This window comes from Leptonotus elevatus, chromosome 18 (assembly GCF_054856555.1).
Source record: "Leptonotus elevatus isolate MCC_2025b chromosome 18, RoL_Lele_1.0, whole genome shotgun sequence".
Taxonomy (NCBI): Eukaryota; Metazoa; Chordata; class Actinopteri; order Syngnathiformes; family Syngnathidae; genus Leptonotus; species Leptonotus elevatus.
In genome coordinates this window covers 2,424,289-2,450,994 of record NC_141256.1, presented here as the reverse complement: position 1 = coordinate 2,450,994, position 26,706 = coordinate 2,424,289, and the positions used below count along the sequence as shown (strand labels likewise).

Here is a 26,706-nt window from a genome sequence, read left to right as displayed (position 1 = left end):
TTGGATGAACAGCATGGTGAGTAGCATTTTTATTTTGAACCATTCAAAGGTTTTATTCATAGCCTTAATTTGTAAGGCTACTGTTTCAGCAGATGGCTTTAATGTAAAGTGTAAAAAAAAAAACACACACATCAAGCACCCATACACAAACAGGAGCACAGTTTATGAACGCTTATCAAGCACAAAAAGTACGGTATTCAAAGAGCTAAAAAGAAAGAATGTAACAACACTTTACCTGCTATATAGATCATTCATAATTTACATTCACCACTGTAGAGGCTAGTCTTGAGTTAATAACATTCGATCTCTTTCTGGTACAAGGATTTTTCATGGTTATCTGAGGCTTATCCCTTTGTAACACTCATAAAATCAACACCTGGTTCCTACAGTTCAGTGATCACCCAGTTTTACCTGCTCAACAGACTGGAACCAGCTCTTTGTACAAAACTAAGGGCAAAACTATATGTTTGCATCCCACATATTCAACACTAGTCTTCAGTCTTAAATGACACGTAAAGTAGGCTCCTCCCCCAACTCAGGGCCCAAACTGGTGTATGCTACAGATGGCTCCAAGATTCGCTGACTGGGCTGAAGGGGGTCAGTAGGACGATGGTTGACTGCGTTCCTGAACTGCTTGTAGACTCGAGGGTCCTGAACCACATAGGTGGACGCAGAGGAATAAACCACCAGGCCCAAGATAATGATGAAGAATGACAGCAAATAGAGGCAAGAAAACTGCAACAAACACAACAAAACCTTTTAGATCATTGACTTTCACTCTGAAAGATTTGACTGAAATGTCGGCAAAAAACGTTGAACAACCATTTAACATTAGGCTGTGGCAGTGGCATATTTAGCCCATTTTTTGGGGGGGGCGAGTACTTTATGAAGCGAAGCGTCAACAAAAAATATATCCGTGTATCTTTTTTGAGGCTTCGCTATAAAAACAAAACAACAAAAAAGGCACTCGCTGTAAATGCGTAACGGACCAAAATTAGAGGTTACATTTATTTTAAAAGCCTTGGATACCATGTGGCTGGATAGCCGAGAGGTTAAGGTCGCTACCTTTGGTACCAGACTTCACCGGTTTGATCCCTGTCAATTCATCACTGGGCTTTTTGTTGTGATCTAAGTATACCACCAAGTATACTTTGAGGCATTGGTGTCAAAATCCGGTCCTCGAGGGCTTGAGTCCTGCATGTTTTAGAGGTTACCCACGTTCAACACAGCTGATTCATATTTAAGCTCATCAGCAAGATCTGCAGGATCCTGATAATGATCCTGATCATTGAATCAGGTGTGTTGGAGTAGAGAAACCTTGAAAACATGACGGACTCAGGCCCTCGAGGACCGGACTCTGACACCCGTGCTTTAGCTTGAGCAGTGGTTCTCAAATGGGGGTACGAGTACCCCTGGGGGTACGTGATGGCACTCCAGGGGGTACATGAGATTTTAAATTATATTTAAAAAGTATATGTAAATATTTCTAAAATATATTTAAATATAAGTTCATAAAATTTATTTTATATTCAGTAGGCAATTGAATTTCAGTGTCCTAAAAACCAGCACTTCCCCCATACCAGAATAGTTTAACCCAGTTTATATGCTACCTCGAATCATCTGTCAAATCACTTGAGAACTTTATTTAAAATTCAGTTAATTGTTTCTTTTTGAGAACAGAGCTTTACTATGATCCCAAAAGATGACACTTTGTGTTAATAATAATTTGTATGTATAATTAAATTATTTATTTATTCTTTTTTATTTTTTGTAATATATTTTTATTTCTAAATAGTTCAAGAGACCACATAAATACAAATAAAGTTACAAAGTTTAATAATAAATCAGTCAATGATGGCACAGCACTCGGTTTTAAAATAAATTTCTTCAATCAGAAATGCTTTGCACTGTTTAGGGGGTACTTGGCTGAAAATATATTTCACAGGGGTTACATCACTCAAAAAAAGTTGAGAAACACTGCTTTAAAGTATATTTAAGTAGGTATACCTAATAGTGTATTTAAATATACTATAAGGTATGCTTGAAAGTATGCTATACTTATTAACTTTATAATATACTTAAGTCTACTTTTAAGTGTACTAAAATGGGGCAATTTAGTCCCAAGGAGTTTACTTAAAGTTTACTTTTAGTACAAGAATAAGTGCACTTGAAAAATAAACTTAGGTATACTTAAGTATACTCTATATTATGATTTAAAGTACCGGTATACTACTTTTTGGTAAGGGACACGTGTGTTCTTTATGTGTTTATTGAAAAACATGCATTGTACCCGCGGGACAATTTTTTACGGAGGGTAAGTATTCTTTGGCACAACACCGCACGGCAACGAGAGTGACAATGACGAGAAGGAACCTGGCGTGGTTGATGGATAACTTCATCAGCTGTTTGTTTTAGATACAGATGAGGGTTTTGAGGGATTTGTGGATGAGGGTTGATCAAAAGTAACGTGAGTACATTGTTAAATGCTTCGATAAAGTTCAACTGAACTCAGTTTTGCTCCCGCTGCCTTTTTAAAAACATACGCTAAGTAGGCTATGTGTGAAAGCATGCTAGCGTATGTCTTAAGCTCGCGTATGTTTTACCATGCCTGCGCCCAATATGATTGTGAAAATACGGTATGTATGTATGTGTCCTTAGATAGTTATGACGTGCTTTTGCACAAAGCAAAAGACTGTCTTTTTTTGTCGGGGAGAGGTCCAGCAAACTTCAGCCATACTTTTCAAACAGCAGAGTTCCGGTCGGTGCCGCAGCAAGGGGGATCCGTGGGGAAGTCGCCTTGGAATTCTCAAATTCCATACAACATTCATGACAATCATGTCTCGTGTCTACCTTGATTAAATTCAAATTCAACACAAAACAACTAAATTATCACTCGCTTATAACAGACAAGATGAAACTTGACAATTTAGCAACATGATTCCTTTTCAAATAATGGTTTCATTGTTAGATGAAAACCCATAGTTCCATTGACAAAGGTTTGCACACCAAAAATGAAATACAATGAAAAATATGGACATGGCAGATGACTGACAATGAAACCAATCCGACACAAAAATATGTATATATTTTTTTGTCTTCAGGCATACAGGTTTTGTCACTTAACCTTAAACTAGATAAAGTCATAATCAGAGTAACATAATCCATATAAATGTTTACATGCCAATTTTATTCAATAAGAATATTGGTGTGCATGTGCATGTCTGTTACCTTGTAATGAAAGAGGAAGAGGCCACAGAAGAGACTGTACAGGTCAGCTGTGAGCAGAGAGAAATTGATCGAGGCGGCACTCGTCCTCTTCATTACCAGCGGCATGAAGCTGTACAGGCTGAACATGAAGGCACTGAAGCCCACATAGAGAAGACCTGTGACACAAATAGATCTTTGTTGGACATGGCATTTACATGCAGCATTTGGAAACTCCAACAAAGGCAAATGGACAAAACTTGCCTATCTGCCAGTCCCAGGGAACCTTGAGGAGCTCCTTGTGTTCCATTATGGCTCTGCAACCCAGCAGACACATTCCAGAGGATTTATTCCATGTACATAAATGTCTGCTTATTCTGAAAATTTGCGAGCTGCTTGCAGCCCCAATGTCCTTTCTAGATTATCTCACAAAGGTAACGTAAAATGACAAAAAGCGCTGAAATTGTAACACAAAAATTGCTTTATTTTTTTTAATTTTTTTCTCTCATCTATTGCATCACATAATTCGTGGAGCACAATTTCTGTGCCATCTCACCTGCTGCAGTGTTAATTTTGACAAGATATTTTAATATAGTTTTAGTTATAGTCTTTTGACAAAAATTTATTAAAGTTTTAGTCATAATTTAGTCATTTAGTTTTAATCCAATTTTAGTCGACTAAAATAAAGAGCATTTTTTGTCAATGAAAAAAAAGAGCAATTTTAGTCAACTAAATTTACAGTTTAGTTGATACTACAACACAAACTTAGCACTGCTCAAACACCATGATTTTGCGACTAGTATCACGAAACCTCTTGCCTACTTTCACTTTTCCCATTAGAGTGTCATGTCTGGGAAGATCTGGTTTTGGTTGAGGGTCCCGATTGGTCCTGAGTGGGTTCCAGCCCTTCCGGGTTGACCAATCCGGGCCCTCAGCCACTTATGCCTGGACCCAGGTGTGGCTAGTTACCCAATTAGTGTGAGTGTATTTAATTCCCGGGTGGTGATCAGTCAGCGTGGGATCATTGCCGCTTGTCACGGTCACCCCTGGAGTTCTGGCTGTCATTTTGATTTTGTATCTTTTCTGTTTGTTGTTTAGTTAGCATTAACCAGTACCCTGGTTAGTGTTTTCTGTAAAATAAAGCACGCCAGTTTCGCACTCCTGCTGTGGTTCTCCTGCCTCCCTGCATTTTGGGTCCTCCACTTCACACGCCGACAGACACCACGCCGCTCCGTGACCACACCGTGACATAGAGTTGTCAAGGCGCGAAGATCGGCCATCTTGGATCGCTAACTACGGCAACCACACTAGAACACAATACCTTTATAGTGCGCGTTCGTAAAATAATGATACATGAAAAAACCTCATAGATTTTTGATGAACTAAAAGTAACTAACTAAGTAATTTTTAATCTGATACGTGTTAAAGATTAACATTTTACTTTTGACCCCGGTGTGTGTGTGTTTTAAATGACCCCCACCCCTCACCCAGAACAACCCCCTATTGTAATCCTAAGATGTTGTCGTTTCCGGAGGCTGAGTAAAAGGCGGGCTAGAAATAGTTTCGAGTTTATGATGTTTTCTGGCGTCTTCCTGCTAAATTAACCAGACACGGCAGGACAGGATTCAAGCACGTCTCTCTTTTATTTAACTCTCTTCTCGATCCAGGTTCGCTCGGTTACACCACTCTCTCCTCTGCTCTCATGACATGAGCAATACACGAAACACTTCAGCATGTAACACTAAACTTAATACAAAACCATAAGTAATAATTCACAAAACATATATAAGTCAATTGCAAGTAAGTAAGTATATCTATGCTTGGCTTCAGAACTGCTTTGATTAAAATTAAAATTAAAAATGAACAAAAACAAACGTGCTTGAACGTGTTTGACCTATTAAATTGCCGAGTTAGTGATCCAAGATGGCTGATCTTCTGCGCATGCGGGTCACAGATCGTGCATGAGTCACAGATTGTGCCTTGACAGTGTGCAACAAGTTCGCTATCTGTGAACCCTGCACGTTTGTTTTTGTTCTTTTTTTTATTTTTATCAAAGCAGTTCTAAACCCAAGCATATCTTACTTACTTATGTACTGCTCATGTCATGAGCGCAGAGGAGAGAGAGGTGTAACCGAGCGAGCCTCGATAAATAAAAGCGAGACGTGCTTGAATCCTGTCCTGCCGTGTCTGGTTAATTTAGCAGGAAGACGCCAGAAAACAAGTACGTCATTACGTGGCTTACACCAAGTGTGCTACCCGGTGTTCAAACTGCGACACCACAGGTTGTGTTAAACTCTAGATAAATGTGAGCTACTGCACTCCTAAACATACTTGAAGCACTCACTGTTGTATCAGATGTAATTGAATTTCTTGCACTTGCCTTGAAAAAGCTTGTACAACCACATAGTTTGAATAAGACTTTTTACGGGCGCTAGATATTTTTCTTTCAGTTTATTAATGTTTTTAGTTTTTACAAATAATTGTATTGTGTATTCTACAGGCTGTCCATATAGTCTGCACACAGAGTTGAAATTACAGATGGCCTTACACATTTCATAAATAAATGTGATGAAATCAACACTTAATATACAATATTTTTAACTTATCTTTTATTACTTTAGGAATCATTATTTTTCTTTTATTACTTATTATAGTTATCTTAATGATAAATAATTAGTAAAAAATAATACATGTGTGACCAACTAATAGTATAGATGTTTTTGTAATATTAAATTGGCCAAATTATCATATGTGAGTTATCGGACCAAGCCAGCAATATGCAAGGACAGTACTGGTTCTGACAGGTCCATCACAATTTGGTTTTTGGCCACCACCCAAAAAGGCTTAAAGTATAACCCTGCATTAATTTCAGTTTTGTGACGATACGACTTGAAAAATGACCTTATTTCTTATCAAAGGGTTGGGCTACCTGGGAAATTGTCAGGCTACCTTAATTTCCCATGTAAGGAGCCCGGCTGGCTCCGTAACCTGGCTGGTTAGGTCTCAGACCTGGCAGGGTGTCCCTTAGAGATAGAGTGAGAAGCTTGGGCCTCTGGGAGGGGCTCAGAGTAGAGCCGCTGTTCCTCCACTTTGAGAGGAGCCATTTGAAGTGGCTCGGGCATCTGGTTAAGATGCCTCCCTGGTGAGATGTTCCAGGCATGTCCCACCGGGAGGAGGCCCCGGGGATGACCCAGCACAACTAGAAGGACTATGGGTCTCGGCTTGCTTGGGAGCACCTTGGGATCCCTTCGGGGGAGCTGGGTCTGGTCTTCCTTACTGAAGCTGCTGCCCCCATAACCCAACCACGGATAAACGGTAGCTAATGGATGGATTGATCTGACTAATTTCACTCTTTCATTTCTGTCACACAAATATGCCAGTGACTGGCTGTTGCGACACCAAATTGCACAAATCAAAAGGAGCAATAGCTTGACCTATATTTCTCCCATTTTACCTCCTCTGTTTTCTGCCCTGTGATCTGCATAGTTTTGGTCATTTTGATATGTTTATAAAGTTCTTTTTTAGGTGACATCCCTAAATGTACGCCTCTCACCACAGAGAGGGAGCAGTATACCAATCAGGCAGAGGAGGGAATATTTTCTATTATCATTTGTAGTAATAATAATTGGGCATATCTTTAAATCTCTTATCTGTAGTGTATTCACAGTTACTTATCAAATTATTTTAAATATGAGCAGCTTCTCCACTTGACAAAGATTCATTTATCCACAGAAGATCTATCTGGATTAACTGTATTATATTTAGTTATCAAGTAATGTTTTACTTTTGTCTCTTTTTAGTTAAACATTCAGTAATTTGGCAGTTCATCAATACATTTTATTCCTTACATCATGAGTCACTGCCAATAAATTGCATGAAGTGCATTTGCATTAGATTTAGGACTTTGAGAAAAATGCACACACAAAAACAGACGAGAAAATATGTTATTGGAAATAAGTGTAAAGTAGAAATAAAAACAATACACATTTCTAACTTTTATAACAGCCTTAGCCTTTGTTTAACTCATGTTCCAATATTTTCCACAACAGATGAGGTTCTCATGGTTGTTGTAACTTTTTATTTTAACATTAAATAATGTATTTGCATGTTCTTATTGTCCTTTAATAAGAACTATTACTCATGGAACCAAGTGCAACTACCAGAATAATCTGCTTGCGGAGGAAGGAATGCTGAATTCAAATTAATTCACCTTGCTCCTCTTCACTTATTTGATTGTTTGTATAAATGTCAATTTACTCTTCTTTTCTTTAGACTAGAAATTAAGAGTTAATAGTAATAATTCGTTTGAGTATAGCCTAATTACGTTGAAGGTGACTTTTCACCTGAGTTTTGGCGTCCCCTAGAGTCCATGGCGCTCTTAGCATCTGCCTAGCTTGGCTAATGGATGAGCTCTTTTTAAGTTATTCAGTTAAATATGTGCTATTTGTGCTATTGTCAACAAAATAATGCATATTTAGAAGCAATTTTTACTAATCTACTGTGAGTTAAACAGCCGGGTTTTACTGCGGGAGACACAAATTAAGAGAACTACTCACTCAAGGCCTGTTCGTCCGTTAGGCAAAATAGGCAGATGCTGAGGGTGCCGTGGACACGAGGGGGCGCCAAAGATCGGCTGAAAATTCACCTTCAATACAAAGGAAATTATTATAACTCTTACTTTTTTTATTTTATTTTATTTTTTTCTTCTTAAAAGAGCTCAGTTTTGTTAATTCGGTAATGTCATCATCATTGCTCTTTTTTTCTTCTTTTTTTTTGTATGTGGGTGAGAATGTGTATGTGCGTGCGTGCGTGCGAGTGTGTGTGTATTCGTTAGCTCACCAAAAACCTATTAGAAAAAATCCCATACCGTTCACCTAAACCGAACACCGCCGTCAGGAGACCCGAGGGGACCAAAGAAAACAAAGGAAAGTGAAATCCAGCACCGGCCAGACACCACCCACCGGGCCACCAACCAGAATTCTTCACCAACCCCAGAAACATCTAAATTCCAACAAATCCAAAAAATCAGGGAGACCTCAAGAGACCAAAGGAGAGACTGAGGAAAGGAAGGAAGGACAAACGAAGCAGAGTGAGATCCACAGACACCAGCCTCCACCGATTCAATGACCTGAGGAGGAAGCATATTGTGTCTGAGTTTCGATAGATGCTGGTGTGGTGGATCTGGCATGCATGAAAATCTCCACCAAAGAGGAGAGCCGTCGACCCTGCCAGGACAGAGCAAGCGCAACATCTCAGGGCCCCCCAGGCCGCGGCAGCGCCATAGGACGACCCCCGGGCCCCGCCAGGGCCACCGGCCGGAGAGCAAACCCAGGAGCAGGAGCGCCCCCAACCCAACGCAGCAGGACGGGGCACTGCAGGCCCGCCAGGCACCCCACCGGTCCACAGCCCCTGCTCCCCCCACGACCCCCTCCCCGCCCCCCATCCACTCCCGCCATCCACGGGGACACACGGACAGGGGACCGCAGCACTTATAACTCTTACTTTAAAGTATATAAGAGAGAGGAGTAAATTGAAATCAATATAGACAATTTAATCCAGGGGCTAAATTAATTATATAATTTTATACTTTATATTGTGCGATATCTGATCAATTAAAGGCAATGTTAAAAATTAGATGTATTTTTTAAGCCTGTGTAAATCATTGATGAAGGAGGGTGCCATATAAAATCTGGTGTAGGGCGCCATGGCTCACTCAAGTATTTTTCTTCAACTCACAATGCAAATCGATTAGACTAGATCACTGATGCAAATTATTAAACATTGCAGTGCGCGTAAATGGTTTAATATACGTAGTTGGTTTCAGAAAATGTATTCACTCACAGTTGGATGCCACTGAAAAATGAGCCGAAGAGACCCATCATGCCCAGGAACTCCACGCGGCTCAGGTTCTTCACTATGAACTCCTCACAGATGTTGGAGATACCATATAAAGTTGCTCCTCCCAAAACTAACAAATCACCAAACAGCTTTTGATCCCCTAGACAGAAGAGTATGAGGGGAAAAAAACGAAAACATTTGGACTTGTTTTATTTTTGCCATTACCATTATTATTTTTTAAACCCTGGATGCCTCCTTGTTTACTCTAATTAAAACAGTGGAGAAATGCATACATTGAAAGAGCCATTTTCTGCTGCAATGTATGCATGATATATTATATATATTTTTTCACAATAAAGTTGTAAAAAATAACAATCTAAAAGGCCATAGGTTCTCCTTAGTCATCAAACAATATAGTGGAAGTGTTTTTACCTGTTTTACCCAATGTACTATACTGTACTGTACAACTGTATGTCTGCCAAAAGTTTCACAATAAAACGACATTGTCAACATCTCCATAAATAAAATTCATGATTGACAAAGTCAAACAAACGATGGTAAGTTGATACAGTGCTTGTGTGTTACTCACCGAGGCCCTGCTGCCGACCAAGTAGGACGTCAGCCCCCACCATGCACCCAATACCCAGTAGACACAGTAGTGTGCCCACAATATGGGCAGCCTTGTACCTGACTAATAAAAAAAACCAGGACAGCAATAGGACCACTGGGATAACAAAGCAGTCTAACAGCTAAGAAGAGGAGAGACAAAAGACCATAAAAAAAGACAGGTAAATAAATAAATAGTAAAACCACTACATTATATGATGTAGGCATCATTGTCATTGGCATGATTGCTTGCTAGACATAAAATTGCACCCACTAAAATGAAGAAACATGTCTGCACATACAATCCATGATACCACACATGCTCATTTACAGTGCCATGAAAAAGTATTTTCATTCTTCTCAAATTATTTTGTTGTTGTTGCAGTTTCCCCATTTTAGTGTTTAAGCTCATCAAACAATTGTAAATATCGGACAAGATAACCGAAAAAAAGGCAGTTATTAAGTGGTGATTTAATAAATAAAATGTGTGGCACCTTTTAAAATTTTTAATAAACTGTGGCCAATCACATTTTTTGGAAAGCTGAGTGTAATTTCACTGGCCACACACGAGACTGATCACCTCCAGACCTGTTCAATCAACACAATAAATTTTGTAGAGAAAATTTTACTCTCAATTATTTTACTCTTAAAAAATAAAAGTACGATGGCGTATTAGGGCCTCGTGTATGTATATATATATATATATATATATATATATATATATATATATAATTATTGTACATTTTATTGCACATTTAGAACAGATAGTATAACATTTGCAATTAATCAAGAGTTACCTAATGATGTCATGCGATTAATAATTGTGATAACAGTAAAAAAAATTATCACCTGACACCTCTAATTTTTATATCTGACTCCAGAGGAGTAGTACCTCACCAGTCATGAATGACACTGCACATCACTTCTCATTACAATTGCCTTGGAAGCAATGTTAAAATTTTAACAAAAATAAATACTGTAGAGTAAATAAATAATTTGTGTGAAGAAATGCATTCACTTTAAATTAATTATTATGGCTTGTTTTGAAATTGCAGCATAACAACTTGAATGATATGTAAGTAAGTTAAATGAAATAGTAAGCACTGAATTAAGTTTGATCGGGACTATTTATGGTATTGTGCCTGTAAAAACTCCATGCCTTTATGTAAATTGTGGATGTGTAATCAACAAAATACAGTATAGGGTGTCCTACACAGCACAATCGCAAAGTAGCCTGTTCCTTTCTTTCCCCACCTTTAAAAAAATATATATATATTTTTTTTTTACTGTACTGCTGTTTGAAAGCACTGTATAAATATAGGCTTGTATAAATATAGGCTTGGCTCTTGTTAAAAGTGTGGCTTTGGCACAGGTATGTGTGGTAGTGTAAATATCAATACAGGTCAATATAACCTACTGTAGCATTGCTAAAACATTCAATCTAATGGTGCCCAAAACATTTGCACTATATTGTATCTCGATCTGGCTGAGGTTCGAGTGCAATAAACTTAATTTAGCCCAGCTAAATAGTAGCCTCATCCTGGATGTATTTTCCTCAACACCTAGTGTGCTTCTTAAGGAATCACACAGTAATAAATCACTTTATCACCAAAATGAATGCTCCTCCAGAGACAATGAGAACATTATTGAATTCCTCTACTTGGAAAGCAGAGTCAGTAAGGTCAGTAAATGCCACATCAATATGATTCTTACATTCAACCAATACAAATACCTGTACACTGGACAGTGTGGTGTATTGGTAAGCTTTTAATATCAGGTAGTTGGCTTCGATGTCTATTAAACCTAACATCATGTACTTCCACCAGCGCTGTTTCAAAATGGCCAACAAGTTTCCTTCACCTGGTGAGACAGAGACACACACACAAATGACGCATTCTAAAATGTTATACATTCCGTTTTAAATGGAGTAATGTATCATTTTGCTGCGATTGGCTGGCAACCAGCTCAGGTTGTACCCCACCTACTGCCCAAAGACAGCTGGGATATGCTCCAGCACCCTTGTGAGGAATTAGCGGCTAAGAAAATTGATGGATGTATCATTTTGTTTTGTTCCTTACCTTTACAGCAGTCTTGAGACTAAGGTTATTTTAGTTAACGAAAACTAACGAAAACAAAAATTCAAAAAACAATTTCGTTAACGAAATTATATATTATATTATAAATAAAAACTAAAATGCTTTTTAGAAAAACGAAAACTAATTGAAACTACATTTCATGTTTACATAACTAAATAACTAAAACTAACTATAATTATAGAAAAAAAATGTGTTTTAGTCTTTGGTAATTTATTTAATGCATGAGCCTTTTTACTTCCTTGACCTGGATTTGCCACCTCTACACACAAGTATTACACATGAAAAAAATTCAAAAACTAATACTGAAGCTAACTAAAACTAAACTAAAACTAAGCATTTTTTTAAATAACTAAACATAATAAAAACTAACAGAACCACCCTGAAAACTAATTCAAACTAACTAAATTTTTAAAACAAAAACTGAAAACAAAATAAAAACTAAAATGAAAATCTCAAATCATTGTATAAAACCAAAATTGTGTGTTTGTTTGTACTTTAACACTTGTTATTTTGGACTTTTGTTTATTTAGTACTTTTGTATACTCCTAGTGTTATTTCCATACATCGCTTATCGGTTCCGGTTGGCTGCCGCTGCTTACCGGCTTATTTATGTATTTTTATGATTTTTAAAAATTTATTATTTTGTGATATATTTTAAACTATTTTAGGGTTTCCTGCACTACCGTAATTAATCCTATGGGATTGGTAGGTTATTGCTTGGAAGTTTTCACCTGCTGACTCGAGTAGCCTTCACGGGACACGCCAGTCTGCAGACCCACTCCTCCTACGTTACGAAGTTTCTTTTTCCACAACCATGTGGACTCCCAGAGTGCAAGCGTGGAGCCTCTTTGTTTTGATAGTCTTGATTCATATCCACACTCCTGCGACTGCATTTCTCTAATACTCCGCTGCTGACCTTCTCCGACTCCGCTCTCGGCGGTCCTGATCGCCGCCGCCTCCACCGGTGTTCCACCTCCATCCAGACGTTGCTTATCAGCCTCGCCGAAAATACATCCACCGGGGGTCTCGTCGAAACTTTCTCTTCAATGAAACCACATCAGTAAAATCCATCTGGTCCAATAATCGACGCCCATCATGTAACACTGGCCAGCGAGTCGATCACGCAGTGCTGGCCAGCCTAGCTAACATTACACTCCGCACAGATAGTACCAGCGTTAACCTTGGTCTTCTTAACATCCGGTCTCTCACAACCAAGGGACATCTCGTCCAGCATTTCCTCCTTGACCATAAGATGGATCTTCTCTGCATAACCGAAACGTGGCAACAGCCAAATGATAATTCATCGCTTAAAGACTCCATCATCTTCTCAATATACTTGCGCCATTAAAAACCAGATTAGTATATTTTACCATTTCTTCACCTTGGTTTACTCCTGCTCTGCGACAGGTAAAATCCAAAGGACGCCAACTTGAACGCCTGCACAAAAGAACTGGACTCACTGTACACAAGGACATGTATACTCAACACCTTATTCATTACAAAAACAGTTTGAATCAAGCTAAATCTTGCTATTACACAACATTAATCCATAAAAATGAAGGCAACACCAAGGCACTATTTTCTCTGCTTGACAATATTTCACATCCACCTGACTCCATTCCTTCCCGCCTCTACTCATCAGTTTTCTGCAATTCCCTTATGTCATTTTTGACTCAAAAATCAAACGGATCCACCAGCAACGTCCTTCCCCCCTCGTCAAGTCTGTCCTTAGTGCCTCCCCCTGTTTCATCCATCCATGCATTGTCAAGTTTTACTCTGCCTTCCGCTTCACACATCTCAGAAATCATTTGTCATTCCAAACCCTCTACTTGCCAGCTCAAATCCCTTCCTACTGCTCTGGTTAAAGCCAGCCTCCCGTCTCTAATCCCCTTTATCACCAACATTATTCACTCATCTCTCTCCACTGGTATTTTTCCAACAGCATTTAAAACTGCAGCTATAACCCCAATAATGAAAAAATCAGGTTCAGATCCCAGTAATTTCAATAACCTTCGTCCCATTTCAAACCTTCCATTTCTTTCAAAAGTCTTGGAAAAAACTGTTGCCTCACAACTACACTCCCATCTTACCTCCAATGATCTATATGAAAAGTTCCAATCTGGTTTCTGGCCTCTCCACAGTACAGAAACTGCCCTCATTAAGATCACCAACGACCTCCTTCTAGCAGCCGATTCAGGCCTACTCACCATTCTTATTCTCGTTGATCTCACAGCAGCTTTTGACACAATTTCTCACACCATCCTCCTGACCAGACTCCACAGCATTGGCATTACAGATTTTACACCTTTTCAATGGTTTAGTTCTTACCAGTCCGGCCGCATGCCAGTTTGTTCAAATGAAATCATTCAAATAATATCTGTCCCCCGTCTATCCTGGTGTTCCCCAGGGGTCTGTTTAGCCCCCCCACCCCTCTTTATTATTTACATCTTACCTCTTGGCAATATATTTCGCAAATTCAATTTACATTTTCACTGTTACGCGGATGACACCCAGCTCTACCTCTCTACTAACCCAATGCCACTCTTCCTCCTTCCTCCCTTACTGACTGCTTTTCCGAACTCAAACAATGGTTCTCATCCAATCTTCTTCAACTTAACAGTAACAAAACTGAAATCCTATTGATAAGTACTAAATCTACTTTAGCCCAAACTGACAGTTTTTCCATTGCACTTGACAATTTCTGTTTCCCCCTCCCCTCAGGTTAAAAGTCTGGGTGTCATCCTTGACAGCCCACTTTCTTTTCAGTCACACATAAACAACATCACCCGATCTGCATACTTCCATTTACGCAACATAAATCGTCTCCGCCCATCTCTCACACCCCACACTGCTGCTGTACTTGTTCATAGCCTCGTCACTTCTCGCCTGGATTATTGTAACTCTCTTCTGTTTGGTCTCCCCATCAAATCACTTTAAAAAAAAATTACAACTTCTCCAGAACTCTTCTGCTCACATTATTACAAGGACCCCTTCCATGCAACACATTACTTCAGTCCTTCAAAAACTTAATTGGCTTCCTGTCCGTTTCCGCATCCAATACAAAATACTGATCTGCACTTTTAAGGCCATAAACAACCTTGCTCCTCCATATCTCATAGACCTTCTTCACATTGCCACACCTTCTCGCTCTCTCAGATTTTCATCTGGCCTCCACCTCTCCATCCCTTTTGCCGGCCTGGCCACCGTCGGGGACAGAGCTTTCAGCCGCTCTGCCCCCCGTCTCTGGAATGCACTACCACCTGACATCCTGACAGTAATTAATATTACTATTAATTCATTAACACTTTTTTAAAACCAGACTTAAAACATACCTTTTTCGGACTGCCTTTTCACTTTAACATTGTTAAAGTACTCGCTATTTTTAATTATGTATTATGTTTTGTTATTTTATTGTAGTGTTTTTCTTTATTTATTGTGTTGTAAGGTGACCTCGAGTGTCATGAAAGGCACCTATAAATTAAATGAATTATTATTATTCTTAAAACCAAAATAGTGAGTAAACATAATATTCCTGCAGTGCTGCTTCATCACACTGTAACTGATGAATAATTTGAAGAAACTGTGTGTGCATTTCCTACCCTGCAGATTATGATAATATTACAATTTCCAAGGTAAGTACATAGAAACAAACATCAGTTAAAAGAAAATGAAACGATTTAGAACGTAGTGTGTGTACCTTGCCTGACTGCCAGCGTTGTGGTATAGACCAGAAACAACAGGATGTAGTTGAGAAAGCTCTGGAACACTGGTGTGTTGGCATGGAAGTCATCAGCCAGGTACTTGCTAGTCAGGCCGATGGCACAGATCAACAAGGACAGGACCTGACCTGAGGCCAATGTCACCAGCAGATCCCTGCAGGGGGCAGGAGAAATATAGAGACGTACACCTCCGCAATCAACTACTGTCATATTAATTCAGATGAATTTCCATTAGTTATAATGGGGATTTAAAAACAAACAAAGATGTGGTTAGTGTGTCTGTCAAATAGGTAACGGTTCTTTTTCTGAGAAGATGGCATATTCTTGACAAGTTTATGTGAGTTTTCTCTGGGCAGCCCAGTTTCCTCTCGTCCAGGCTACCAGACGGTAGCTTTGGGGACTTTGCACTGTTATATGTGAAAGTTAATTTTACAGTTTATTCTGTTGCTAGCTGTGGACCAGAGGTGGCAAATCCAGTTACAGATCGTAAAAACCCTGCCACAGTTTGTCTTTAGCCCCAGGTGGTAGCTAGCGAGCTCTCTAGCTAGCTCCCCGGGTGCTTGGTTACCTGCTGGGGAGCTAGTTAGCTAGCACAAGGGGCTAAAGCCAAACTGTGGCAGGGTTTTACTTTCTGGACCTGGATTTGCCACGTCTGCTGCAGACAGATTCCATCGTGTCATTTATAATTTATACCAAGTGACACACTCCCATCTGTGATTACATTCAAATGACCCCACATTGGCAAATTATACAATTTAAATTGATTGTTCTAGATTCACTTGAGTGAATTTACTTAAGTGATGTAGCCGCAAGGGGGCACAAGCCAGTGTTTTCTTGTGCCGGTCCCAAGCCCGGATAAATACAGAGGGTTGTGTCAGGAAGGGCATCCGACGTAAAAACTTTGGCCAAATCAAACAAGCGAATCAAATATATGACTTCCATACCGGATCGGTCAAGGCCCGGGTTAACAACGACCGCCATCAGTGCTGTTGACCTACAGGGTGCCGGTGAAAACTGGACTACTGTTGATTGAAAAAGGAGAGGAGGAAGGTGTGGTCATAGGAGGAAAGAGAAGGTGGAACACCAAGAGTCTAGGACTGAGAGTAGGGACTTTGAATGTTGGAACTATGACAGGAAAAGGTAGAGAGCTGGTTGACATGATGCAGAGGAGGAAGGTGGACATATTGTGTGTTCAGGAGACCAGGTGCAAAGGGAGTAAAGCTAGACGTTTAGGAGCAGGTGTAGATAGGAAGAGAAATGGAGTAGGAGTTATCGTGAAGGAGGAATTTATTAGGAATGTCCTGGAGGTAAAAAGAGTGTCAGATAGAGTGATGAGCCTCAAGCTAGGAATCGAAGGTGTGATGAACAATGTTGTTAGTGGGTATGCACCACAGGTAGGATGTGAGCTGGAGGAGAAGGAAAACCTTTGGTTGGACCTTGATGAAATGATGCAGAGCATCCCTAGAAGTGAGAGAGTTGTCATTGGTGCAGACTTCAATGGACATGTTGGTGCAGGAAACAGAGGTGATGAGGAGGTGATGGGCAAGTTTGGTATCCAGGAGAGGAATGCAGAAGGACAGATGGTGGTTGACTTTGCAAAAAGAATGGAAATGGCTGTTGTGAATACTTTCTTCCAGAAGAGGCAGAAACATAGGGTGACCTACAAGAGTGGAGGTAGGAGTACACAGGTAGGCTACATCTTGTGTAATCTGAAGGATTGGTGGCGAGGAAGACAAAGACAGCAAAGGCAGAGCAGAGGACGAAATGGTGGGAGCTGAAAAAGGAAGAGTGTTGTATGACTTTCAAGAGGGAATTAAGACAGGGTCTGGATGGTCAGGAGGTGCTTCCAGATGACTGGACTACAAATGTGTTCAAATGTGATCAGGGAGACAGGTAGGACAGTCCTTGGTCTATCATCTGGAAGGACTTGGTGGTGGAATGAGGAGGTGCAGAAGTGGATCCAGAGAAAGAGGTTAGCTAAGAAGAAGTGGGACACTGAGAGGACTGAAGAAAGTAGACAGGAGTACAGGGAAATGCAGCGGAGAGTGAAAATAGAAGTGGCAAAGGTCAAACAAGAGACTTACGATGACTTGTATGCTAGGTTGGATAGTAAGGAGGGAGAGACTGATCTATACAGGTTGGCAAGGCAAAGAGACAGAGATGGAAAGGATGTGCAACAGGTTAGGGTAATAAAGGATATGGATGGAAGTGTGTTGACAGATGCCAGTAGTGTGATGGGAAGATGGAAAGAGTACTTTGAAGAGTTGATGAATGAGGAAAATGAGAGAGAACGAAGAGTAGAAGAGGTGACTGTTGTGGACCAGGAAGTAGCAAAGATTAGTAAGGATGAAGTGAGAGGGGCATTGAAGAGGATGAAGAGTGGAAAGGCACTTGGTCCTGATGATATACCTGTGGAGGTATGAAAGTGTCTAGGAGAGGAAGCAGTAGAATTTCTGACTGGGTTGTTCAACAGGATCTTAGATAGTGAGAAAATGCCTGAGGAATGGAAGAGAAGTGTGCTGGTGCCAATTTTTTAGGGAGACGTGCAGAGTTGTGGCAGCTACAGAGGAATAAAGCTGATCAGCCACACAATGAAGCTATGGGAAAGAGTAGTTGAAGCTAGACTGAGGGCAGAGGTGAACATTTGTGAACAGCAGTATGGTTTCATGCCAAAAAAAGAGTACCACAGATGCGGTATTTGCTTTCAGGATGTTGATAGAGAAGTACAGAGATGGTCAGAAGGAGCTGCATTGTGTCTTTGTAGATCTGGAGAAAGCTTACAACAGGGTGCCCAGAGAGGAATTGTGGTTTTGTATGAGGAAGTCTGAAGTAGCAGAGAAGTATGTTCAAGTGGTGCAGGACATGTACGAGGACTGTAAGACAGTGGTGAGGTGTGCTGTAGGTGTGACGGAGGAGTTCAAAGTGGAGGTGGGAATACATCAGGGATCAGCTCTGAGCCTCGTGTTTGCTATGGTAATGGACAGGATGACAGACGAGGTTAGACAGAAATCTCCATGGGCTATGATGTTTGCTGATGACATTGTGATCTGTAGTGAGAGCAGGGAATAGGTGGAGGAGAAGTTAGAGGCGTGGAGGTTTGTCTTGGATAGGAGGGGAATGAAGGTTAGCCGTAGCAAGACGGAGTATCTGTGTGTGAATGGGAGAGACCCAAGTGGAAGAGTGAGGTTACAGGGAGAAGAGACCAAGAAGGTGGAGGAGTTTAAGTATTTAGGGTCAACAGTCCAGAGCAATGGAGAGTGTGGAAAAGAAGTGAAGAAGCTTGTGCAGGCAAGGGGAACGGGTGGAGAAAAGTGCCAGGTGTGGTGTGTGATAGAAGAGTTTCAGCTCAAATGAAAGGAAAGGTTTATAAATCTGTGGTGAGATCAGCGATGTTGTTTGGTCTGTAGACAGTGCCACTAAGAAAAAGACAGGAGGCAGAGCTGGAGGTGGCAGAGATGAAGATGCTGAGGGTCTCTTTGGGAGTGACCAGGATGGATAGAATCAGGAATGAGTGCATCAGAGGGACAGCACATGTTAGATGTTTTGGAGATAAAGTCAGAGAGGCCAGACTGAGATGGTTTGGACATATCCAGAGGAGAGATAGTGAGTATATTGGCAGAAGGATGCTGAGTTTCCAAATGCCAGGCAGGAGGTATAAAGGAAGACCAAAGAGGAGGTTTATGGATGTAGTTAAAGAGGACATTAAGATAGTTGGTGTGTGAGAGTAGAGGATGCAGAGGACAGGGTTAGATGGAGGCAACTGGTTCACTGTAGCGACCCCTAAAGGGAAAAGCCGAAAGGAAAATAAATTCCAGATTCACTTGAGTTATTTGCATTCTACTACAATGAAAAATGGGGAGTGATATTTACTTGAAAAAAGTTTTTTTCCACTCAGAAATTCTTAACTGACTCTCCTTGTAAAATGTACTTAGAATTTCTGAGTGAATAAACCTTTATTAGGTTTTATTTCAAGATAAGATCTGCACCAACTTCACCCTGACTCAAGCACAGTAGCCATTCAATTATTTTAGATTTAGATAGATATTTGCAATAATTTGATTTTAAAGGTGAAGACTACCCCAAATATATATATTTTTTTACAATAATCTTGTCTAAATATGGTATTCTGGTTAATATTGCGTTAGTGTAATATGAGTTAAGGAGCAAAATGTAGCCATTTTTATCCATCATAGGGGGGCGGCCATTTTGCCTCTTGCTGTTGACTGAAGATGACATCAATGTTACTCAGCGACCAATGACAGCTCACCTGTTTTCTGAAGCTGAGCTGTCATTGGTTGTTACCTGAGACCTGAGCAACATTGATGTAATCTTCAGTCGACAGCAAGTGACAAAATGGCCGCCCCTTGAGATGGATAAAAATGGCTGGATTTGGCTTCATAACTTTTATTCCAGAAATGTAATATTAATCAGAATGTTTTGTTTAGACTAGTGAGGTCACATATAACATATTATTGTCAAGAAATGTTTAAGGTTGACTTCCACTTTAAATATAGTTTTGTAATTTTATCAACAACACTGTCTTGAAGCAAAGACAATAATGTCATTGCCATTACCATGGTCATATCCCCTAATTTAGTGTTTCAACATCCTTTAACATCTTAGTGCTTTTTCCACTGTTAGTACAAACTTTGCTCTGAGTGCACACTTAAGTGATCAAATAGGATAAGTAGTATTGAAATTAGATGGATGGATAGATAAGGAGGCATGGGGGTACATTTAACAACATTCTCGCGTGCATCCTTAGGAAGTCTGTAATGCGAGTTCACAAGATTGATCTCTGTGTTCTTCTTATTGAGAAAGTGCAGTGGCATGAACAAACGCAGAAAACAGGTGAGCCTTGACGATTGTTACTTGACCCCTGTGATGTAATTTTTAGTCGACAAGTAGCTGTCCAAGGCAAAATGGCTGACCCCAAGATGGATAAAAACTAAACAGGGTATTTTTTATTTTTTTCACTTAATTTGTATTTAGAGGTGGCAAATCCAGGTCCAGAAAGTAAAAACCCTGCCACAGTTTGGCTTTAGCCCCAGGAGCTAGCTAGCTAGCTCTCTAGCTAGCTCCCATGGAGCTCGTGTACCTGCTAGGGAGCTAGCATCAGCGGCTAAAGCAAACTGTGGCAGGGTTTTTACTTTCTGGACCTGGATTTGCCACCTGTGTTTGTACTCCACAAATGCAATATTAATGTTTAAACTAGTGCTGGTACATAGAACAATAGAACACATTGTTGCAAAGAGGATTTTTGACTTGGTTTTTACTTTAAAACAATCTTTAAAGCTAGTAGGGATGTGGGGAAAACAGGCAGGCATTTATGTGCTGCAGTAAGTTTGATAAATTTTGGATTTAGGTAATGTGGACAAGACCCACGAGAGTATTGATGAGTTATTAACATTGTTTTTTAGTTTTAATTTATATTTTAGCCGTTTTGGATTTAGTTGACTCAGTGTAGGCTCAATGAATTGTATTCTTGTCTGTGTTACTTTCATGAGGAAGGGCAACGAGTTCAAACATTCATTCGCTATCTCTAAATGGGAGGGCCGGTCTCTGCTGTGTCGGAAGGGAGTCAGGCTTATTGTTATTGTATTTTTTCTAATCTGATTTATATCCATGGGAACAGATTCTCTTGTATTTATTCAGTTGTAACCAGGTGTATTGTCGGCTGATGGGAGGAGACTTCTAGTCTCCCACTTTTTTGAATAAGTATTGATGCCCCACGTTGGACGAGACAGACAACCTGATAGAACACGGCTTCAGTGTCATCAGCCTTTTGTCCTCAGAAGCTTCTGGTAATTATTCACCTTTGCAAAGGGACTTCTTCACCAGAATCTCACCATTCAATTAATTGAACACGCAAAGAGTACAATACTTAATATTGTCTACTCTAACAAATGGTGACCTCCGACGCTGAATTATAACGAATGGGCTCCTCCGTTGAACCAAACGGATGGTGTTATTCTGACGTGGAACAAGCTGCGGCGTTTACGGACGGGCGGAACTTCTAGGCCTAAATAAATAAAGTACGGTAAGTGGAGACTTTAATCCACGTAGGGAGGTTCTGTCTGTTTGGGTCCGCTGCAGCTGGTTTTTCGTCTTCCAAATTGTCTAAATTTTAAATGAGATCTGTGTGAACAAGTTATAGTTTGATGTCGTTAGAGAGTTGATAATTCCTACGATATTGAACTAAACACGTCGTGGGGTGGTGCATTTTTTAGTGACGTAAATGCAGACCTAGTGAAAAAGCTTTTTTTGTACAGGAAGAAATAGCGGTTAATTTTTTGATTTGTTTTGTTTCTCGTCAACGCTATGAAGAATCCTTAGACCATAATATATATTGAAGATTATGGTATGCGCTCTGCTTTTCTAGCAGTTTTGGCCGATTTGAGGACTACTATCATAATTGTTCATGGCTTTTATTGAAAAAGTCCTCGTGACACGTAATATTTTTTTTTTTTTTGAAAAAAGCGCCTGTTTGAAATTGAACAGTATAAGGGGTCCAGGTTGATTACGGTAATAATTGGATTTGTATTACTGTATTTGTAATCGAGAGATTACGTGTAACTTTTATTTTATTTTTTTGGCGCTTCTACAATATGTAGTTTTGAGGTCAGGATTCCCGTTTGAATTTCTTTTGTTCCATGGTTGAATTCGTTGGTGCGTGACAATTTCTTTAAAAAATGAGCGCCTTGCAAAAATTTTGCAATATAGGGAGAACAGTCTAGCTCAGCGGGATTGGGTAACCGCTGTGTATAAACGAGAGGTCACGTAATTCTTATGTGTGTCTGTGTGTGGCCATATGTGTTAACATATTGAACTATTAATACTAAAAGTGAGACGTCACTGTATTGAAACTGAAAGTAAAAATAGCCTATAAACAAAATGGAGGCGATTTCGACCCGGATACAGAATGGTTTGTCCTGAATGCGCTTCCGGTTCAGCGGAAAAATAAAAGCGTCGATGAACAATGAAAAAACGAACTATGGATCGATTGTATAAAAAGCTTTCGCTGGACAAAATGGTATGTCAGACTTTTGTATTTTCTTTGTTGGTAATGATGTAGTGGCTGAATTTGATGCTAAAATGACTCCGCCATTTCTGGAGCAGTTTACGGGTGGTTTGTTCGAAGTTAACCCGTTTACTGAAATCACCGTATAAAACTGCGGTTTAAATGCTATAAGATTTGTAGACAACGAATTGATAGAATAACACCGTTTATTATTTTATAATGACTAAAGAGTGTGTGCGTATGCATTTGAGTGTGTGACCTAGCTTCTAAAAAGGTGGGGGCTATTTTTGTGATTGTGAGTGAAAAATGTGATTTTGTTTGTTTTTCTTCAATATTTTAACTAAGTTTGGTGTTGTTTTGTGTGAGATGAGACTGTTGTGATAGTGCCGTTTGTTTTATTAATGGGAATGGGATAAAATAGGTTTTGCGATTTATAATGTTAAGATCCCCCCCCCCCCCCCCGTTTCTAGGTTAGAAAAAAAGGTGGGGGCTGTGCGTTGGAGCATAATGTGTCCTCGTAATGGGACTTTTTCTTTGTCAAAATGGTAAGAGAGGAATGATAAACAATATAAAATAAGTAATAGTATTTGAAAGATATTGTTGAGTTTTTGTAGAAGAATATTAAATTTGTGTTTTCTTTTTCTTTTTTCTTTTTTTCTTTTTTTTTAGTGACTGAGCTAATAGTCTTTATACTTTAATGATTGATGAAGACGGTTAATTTGTTAACTTTCCCTTTTCGGGACAAATGTATAAAGAATAATGATGCCTACATCTTTACAGCTGTGGCCAGATGTAAGATAGTTGAATAAGAAGTTATAAATGTTTTTGAAATTGACATAATGATAATGATTTTTAATATTTGTTTTTTCTCTGAGTGTGTCATTTCAGAAACTGATGTTTGAGTTCCAAGGCAGATGAGGGTTTGATGGCCTTCACTGATTACAAACTGCGAACGGGATGCGCCCCAGCTGCTGATACGTTGTATGGCTAGTAGCTATTTGAAGGGGTATTGAAAAAAATAAATAAAAATAAAATAAAATAAATAAAGAGGCTGTGTTTTTTTTTTTTTACGAAACATTTTTGAGAAAGCAGGAAGTGAACTATCTTGCTATAATCCCACATCCTCAATCTGGCATTTTTAATGCATTGCATCAACGAGTGTGCATTTTTTGGTCAGGTGAGCTCTCAGAAAGACTGTGTGTCATCGGATCCACATTGCGGACAGCGTCTGAATGGATGTGGCAGAGTTCAAAGGTCAAAAGCCCAGCCTACAGACAGTCGTAATGCTCAAATTCCTCAATGCCCAGTGACTGTGTATACGCCTCATTCCAGTGACTTCTCCCCTATGGCTGTTTTGCATCCAGAGGAAATCTAAATGCCTGCTCTGAACATTGCTGCCACAGCAGCCGCCCTGCTGGCCAGGATTGAACATTGACAACAGCTGCCGTCCTGCCTTCTGCTGGGGGACTGGACTAAGAAAGTTGGTGGTCGGAATGGGATGTGATCCTTGTTCAGAGATATGCTGCACGGTGTATGCAGGGCATTTTTAATGTGTTGAGTGGGGAACTGTGATCTATAGCAAGATATTTCAGGAAATTGAAAACGACATATGTAAATTTGAGATGAGGGATTGACAAAATTTATTTCAATCTATAGCCTACTAAATTTTTGCCTATATTTTTGGGATAATCAGTTTCTGAATTGGTACAATGGGAATTTTATTAATATGATATGATATGATATATTTTTATTTTCCCCGTGAGGAACTTTTTTGGACTTCGTCCAGCTGCAGCTATAGTATAAAATAAATAATAGAATAAAATGAGTAGTAACGAGTAAAAGACTAACTAAGAGTTTGATGGCTAAATTAGATTTTTTTAACAGCACTGTGATTTATAAATCCCAGAAATATTTTGTGTGCTGTGTTTTTTATGAGCCCCGCTGATATGTAAAAGATTAGAAGTTTGAAGATAATTTTTAGTTTGATTAAATCAAGGAAATGGTAGATATTTGTGAATTTTGTGTGATTTTATCCTCAGCCCCACTAATCTGTAAAAGAGGTGTGGTTGATTGGCAGTTTAAATAATTTTCGGGATTATTTTAGCATATATAGCACTGACTGCCTGCCTTTGTTACTAAGGGTGTCACCGGGTTACAATAATTTAATATCAAAAGTAGCAAAACTTTAATCTACGAATAGAAACATTAAACAATATAAACTATATTAAACCTTGTCTGTACCAAAATAACACATAAAAGAGGCAAAAACACAATCACAAGTGTTACTGGTAACAGCAACAAAGCATGATGGGAAAGCCTACGATTACCGTTGCTCTCCAAGTTAGCGTCAGTTAGGTCAGTAGTGCCCCAGAAGTGGTGAGAACGCATTTCAAAATAAGAGTACTAACAGGAAGTACAGTGTTAGCTGCCGTAGTCTTGCTGGTTTAACTTTTTCGGGTAAGTGTGTCGTGTGAAGTGTAAAATGTCGTACCCCATTTAACGTACATTTGCTTATTTGGTTTATTTTTGTCTTTTTTTGCCCATTTTATGTTCACTTACTTGTTCAAATAAACAAAGACCGTGCTCATATATTTTTTTATCAAATGCAATATTAATATAGTTGGAGGGAATAATCATCTATTTTACATCGATACACAAACTGTATAATTGTTTATGCTCATTAAAATGTGAACTAAAGTGGGCCGGTCTGAGCCCTGAAACTCCAGGGCTGAAAATGAGTCCCAGTCTGGTCCTGTATGGAGTACAGTGAAAACACACGGAAACATGGGGATAACGTACGTTGAAACTACAAATATGATTGTGATAGAATGTGATTTTAATCACAGCTGTGCTCTAAATGCAGAAAACGACTACGGAATAAGAAGTATACAAATATAATCTCTGCACACTGTAGACAGATCGCTGCCTTCTCATGTGGTAAATTATTTTCAAAATATTCTTCACCAATTTGCATGGATGTGATAAATTATGTCAGAAACACTTGGTTTTTGTCTCCACTTAAATTACATGACACGCACATACACTGCCACGGGCCTGATATGCTGATTTCAAACACAGCTTGCAGCCTGCCCAACAGCCTGAGGACAGAAAAGAGCAGCCAGTAATAAAAGAGCAGATGGTATAAAAGCGGAGAGGAGTTGTGTTGTGTATAGCCGTTCACGCGTGGGCTCAAAGAGGTTGGGCTGTTTAGTGCAAGTGTTCAGAAACAAGTTTGTATACAGTAAATTAATTTGTAAAGACGGTGGCCGTTTTTTCCTCAACCAAAAGGTGCAGGTTGACAACTCAAACAAGGCGAGACTGCACGTGCAAGCGTGTGCGTGCGTGAAACACACTTGCACCGCACGTGCATGACGTTACGTGTCCGCAACGTGTCCGTGTTAACATCTGTTGCACACGCTGAACCTTCGCAGCAAATAGACATGACAGGTGATGTTCCAGGTTGAAACAAAAGGAGCGTCCGCAGTGACTCTCGCTCGATCGCCGCTCAGCGTGGAGTGGATGTGAAAAAAGGATGCTAGTGCGGTCTTGTCTTACCTGCTCAATACCGTTCTGATCCGCTGGTACATGCTCGGCGCCGGGGTCCCCGTGCCCCTGGGAAGGCTCTCCACGGTGGACACGACGGATATCATCATTGCTTGAGCGAGAGGAGTGATCAGCACATTCCGCTTGGTGAAGACAGCAGGGCGGGCGGGCGCTTGAAGACGGGCAGTGGCCTCAAGGAGGAAGGAAGAGGAAGAGGAGCCTCCTCCTGTGCTCCGTGTTGCACGTTGAAGAGCTTAGATGATGTCCAGGTGGACCACGCCGGCTTCTATGATTCCAAGTGCCTCTTTTGAAGCCGCAAAACGAGAGCCAGGACCGAAATGAACAGGGGAATATTTTCACCACTAGGGGTGCCCTTTTACTCGGTGGCGCTCGTAGAAGATAATCGTAACCGCCCCTGCCTGTTATTACAAGAATCATACGCGTATTCTGTGCACGACATATACCAGGGACTCAATTTTTTATCAAGGCTAATACTGGGGGGCCACGTGGGACCACTCACTTCCTGTATGACTAAAATGCAATTTTAGACAGGGACAAAAGCATATGTGCAAAATATGCACTCTTGATATATTTCATTTTTGATAATACATTTCTCAATTTATAAAAGATCCGGTCCTATCCTAACCAACAATAAAGGGTTTGAAGCAAAGAAATACTG

At 39.9% G+C, this 26,706-nt stretch overlaps 1 protein-coding gene across 2 annotated transcripts; it reads right to left on the bottom strand.

Annotated features, from left to right (window-relative positions):
* On the bottom strand, positions 1-26,490 carry slc35f1 (solute carrier family 35 member F1). Of its 2 annotated transcripts, XM_086060675.1 has the most exons (8): positions 26,040-26,490; positions 15,442-15,617; positions 11,381-11,508; positions 9,632-9,791; positions 9,046-9,202; positions 3,469-3,521; positions 3,229-3,383; positions 1-735 (listed from the first exon to the last, which is right to left on the bottom strand). In XM_086060675.1, exons 1-8 carry the CDS (start codon positions 26,135-26,137, stop codon positions 502-504), a joined length of 1,161 nt encoding a protein of 386 aa, XP_085916801.1. In that variant the 5' UTR covers positions 26,138-26,490; the 3' UTR covers positions 1-501. The 2 variants fall into 2 exon arrangements, with proteins under 2 accessions (XP_085916801.1, XP_085916802.1); XM_086060676.1 differs by lacking the exon at positions 26,040-26,490 and having other exon boundaries at positions 15,447-15,594.
* Between the last annotated feature and the right edge of the window lie 216 nt (positions 26,491-26,706).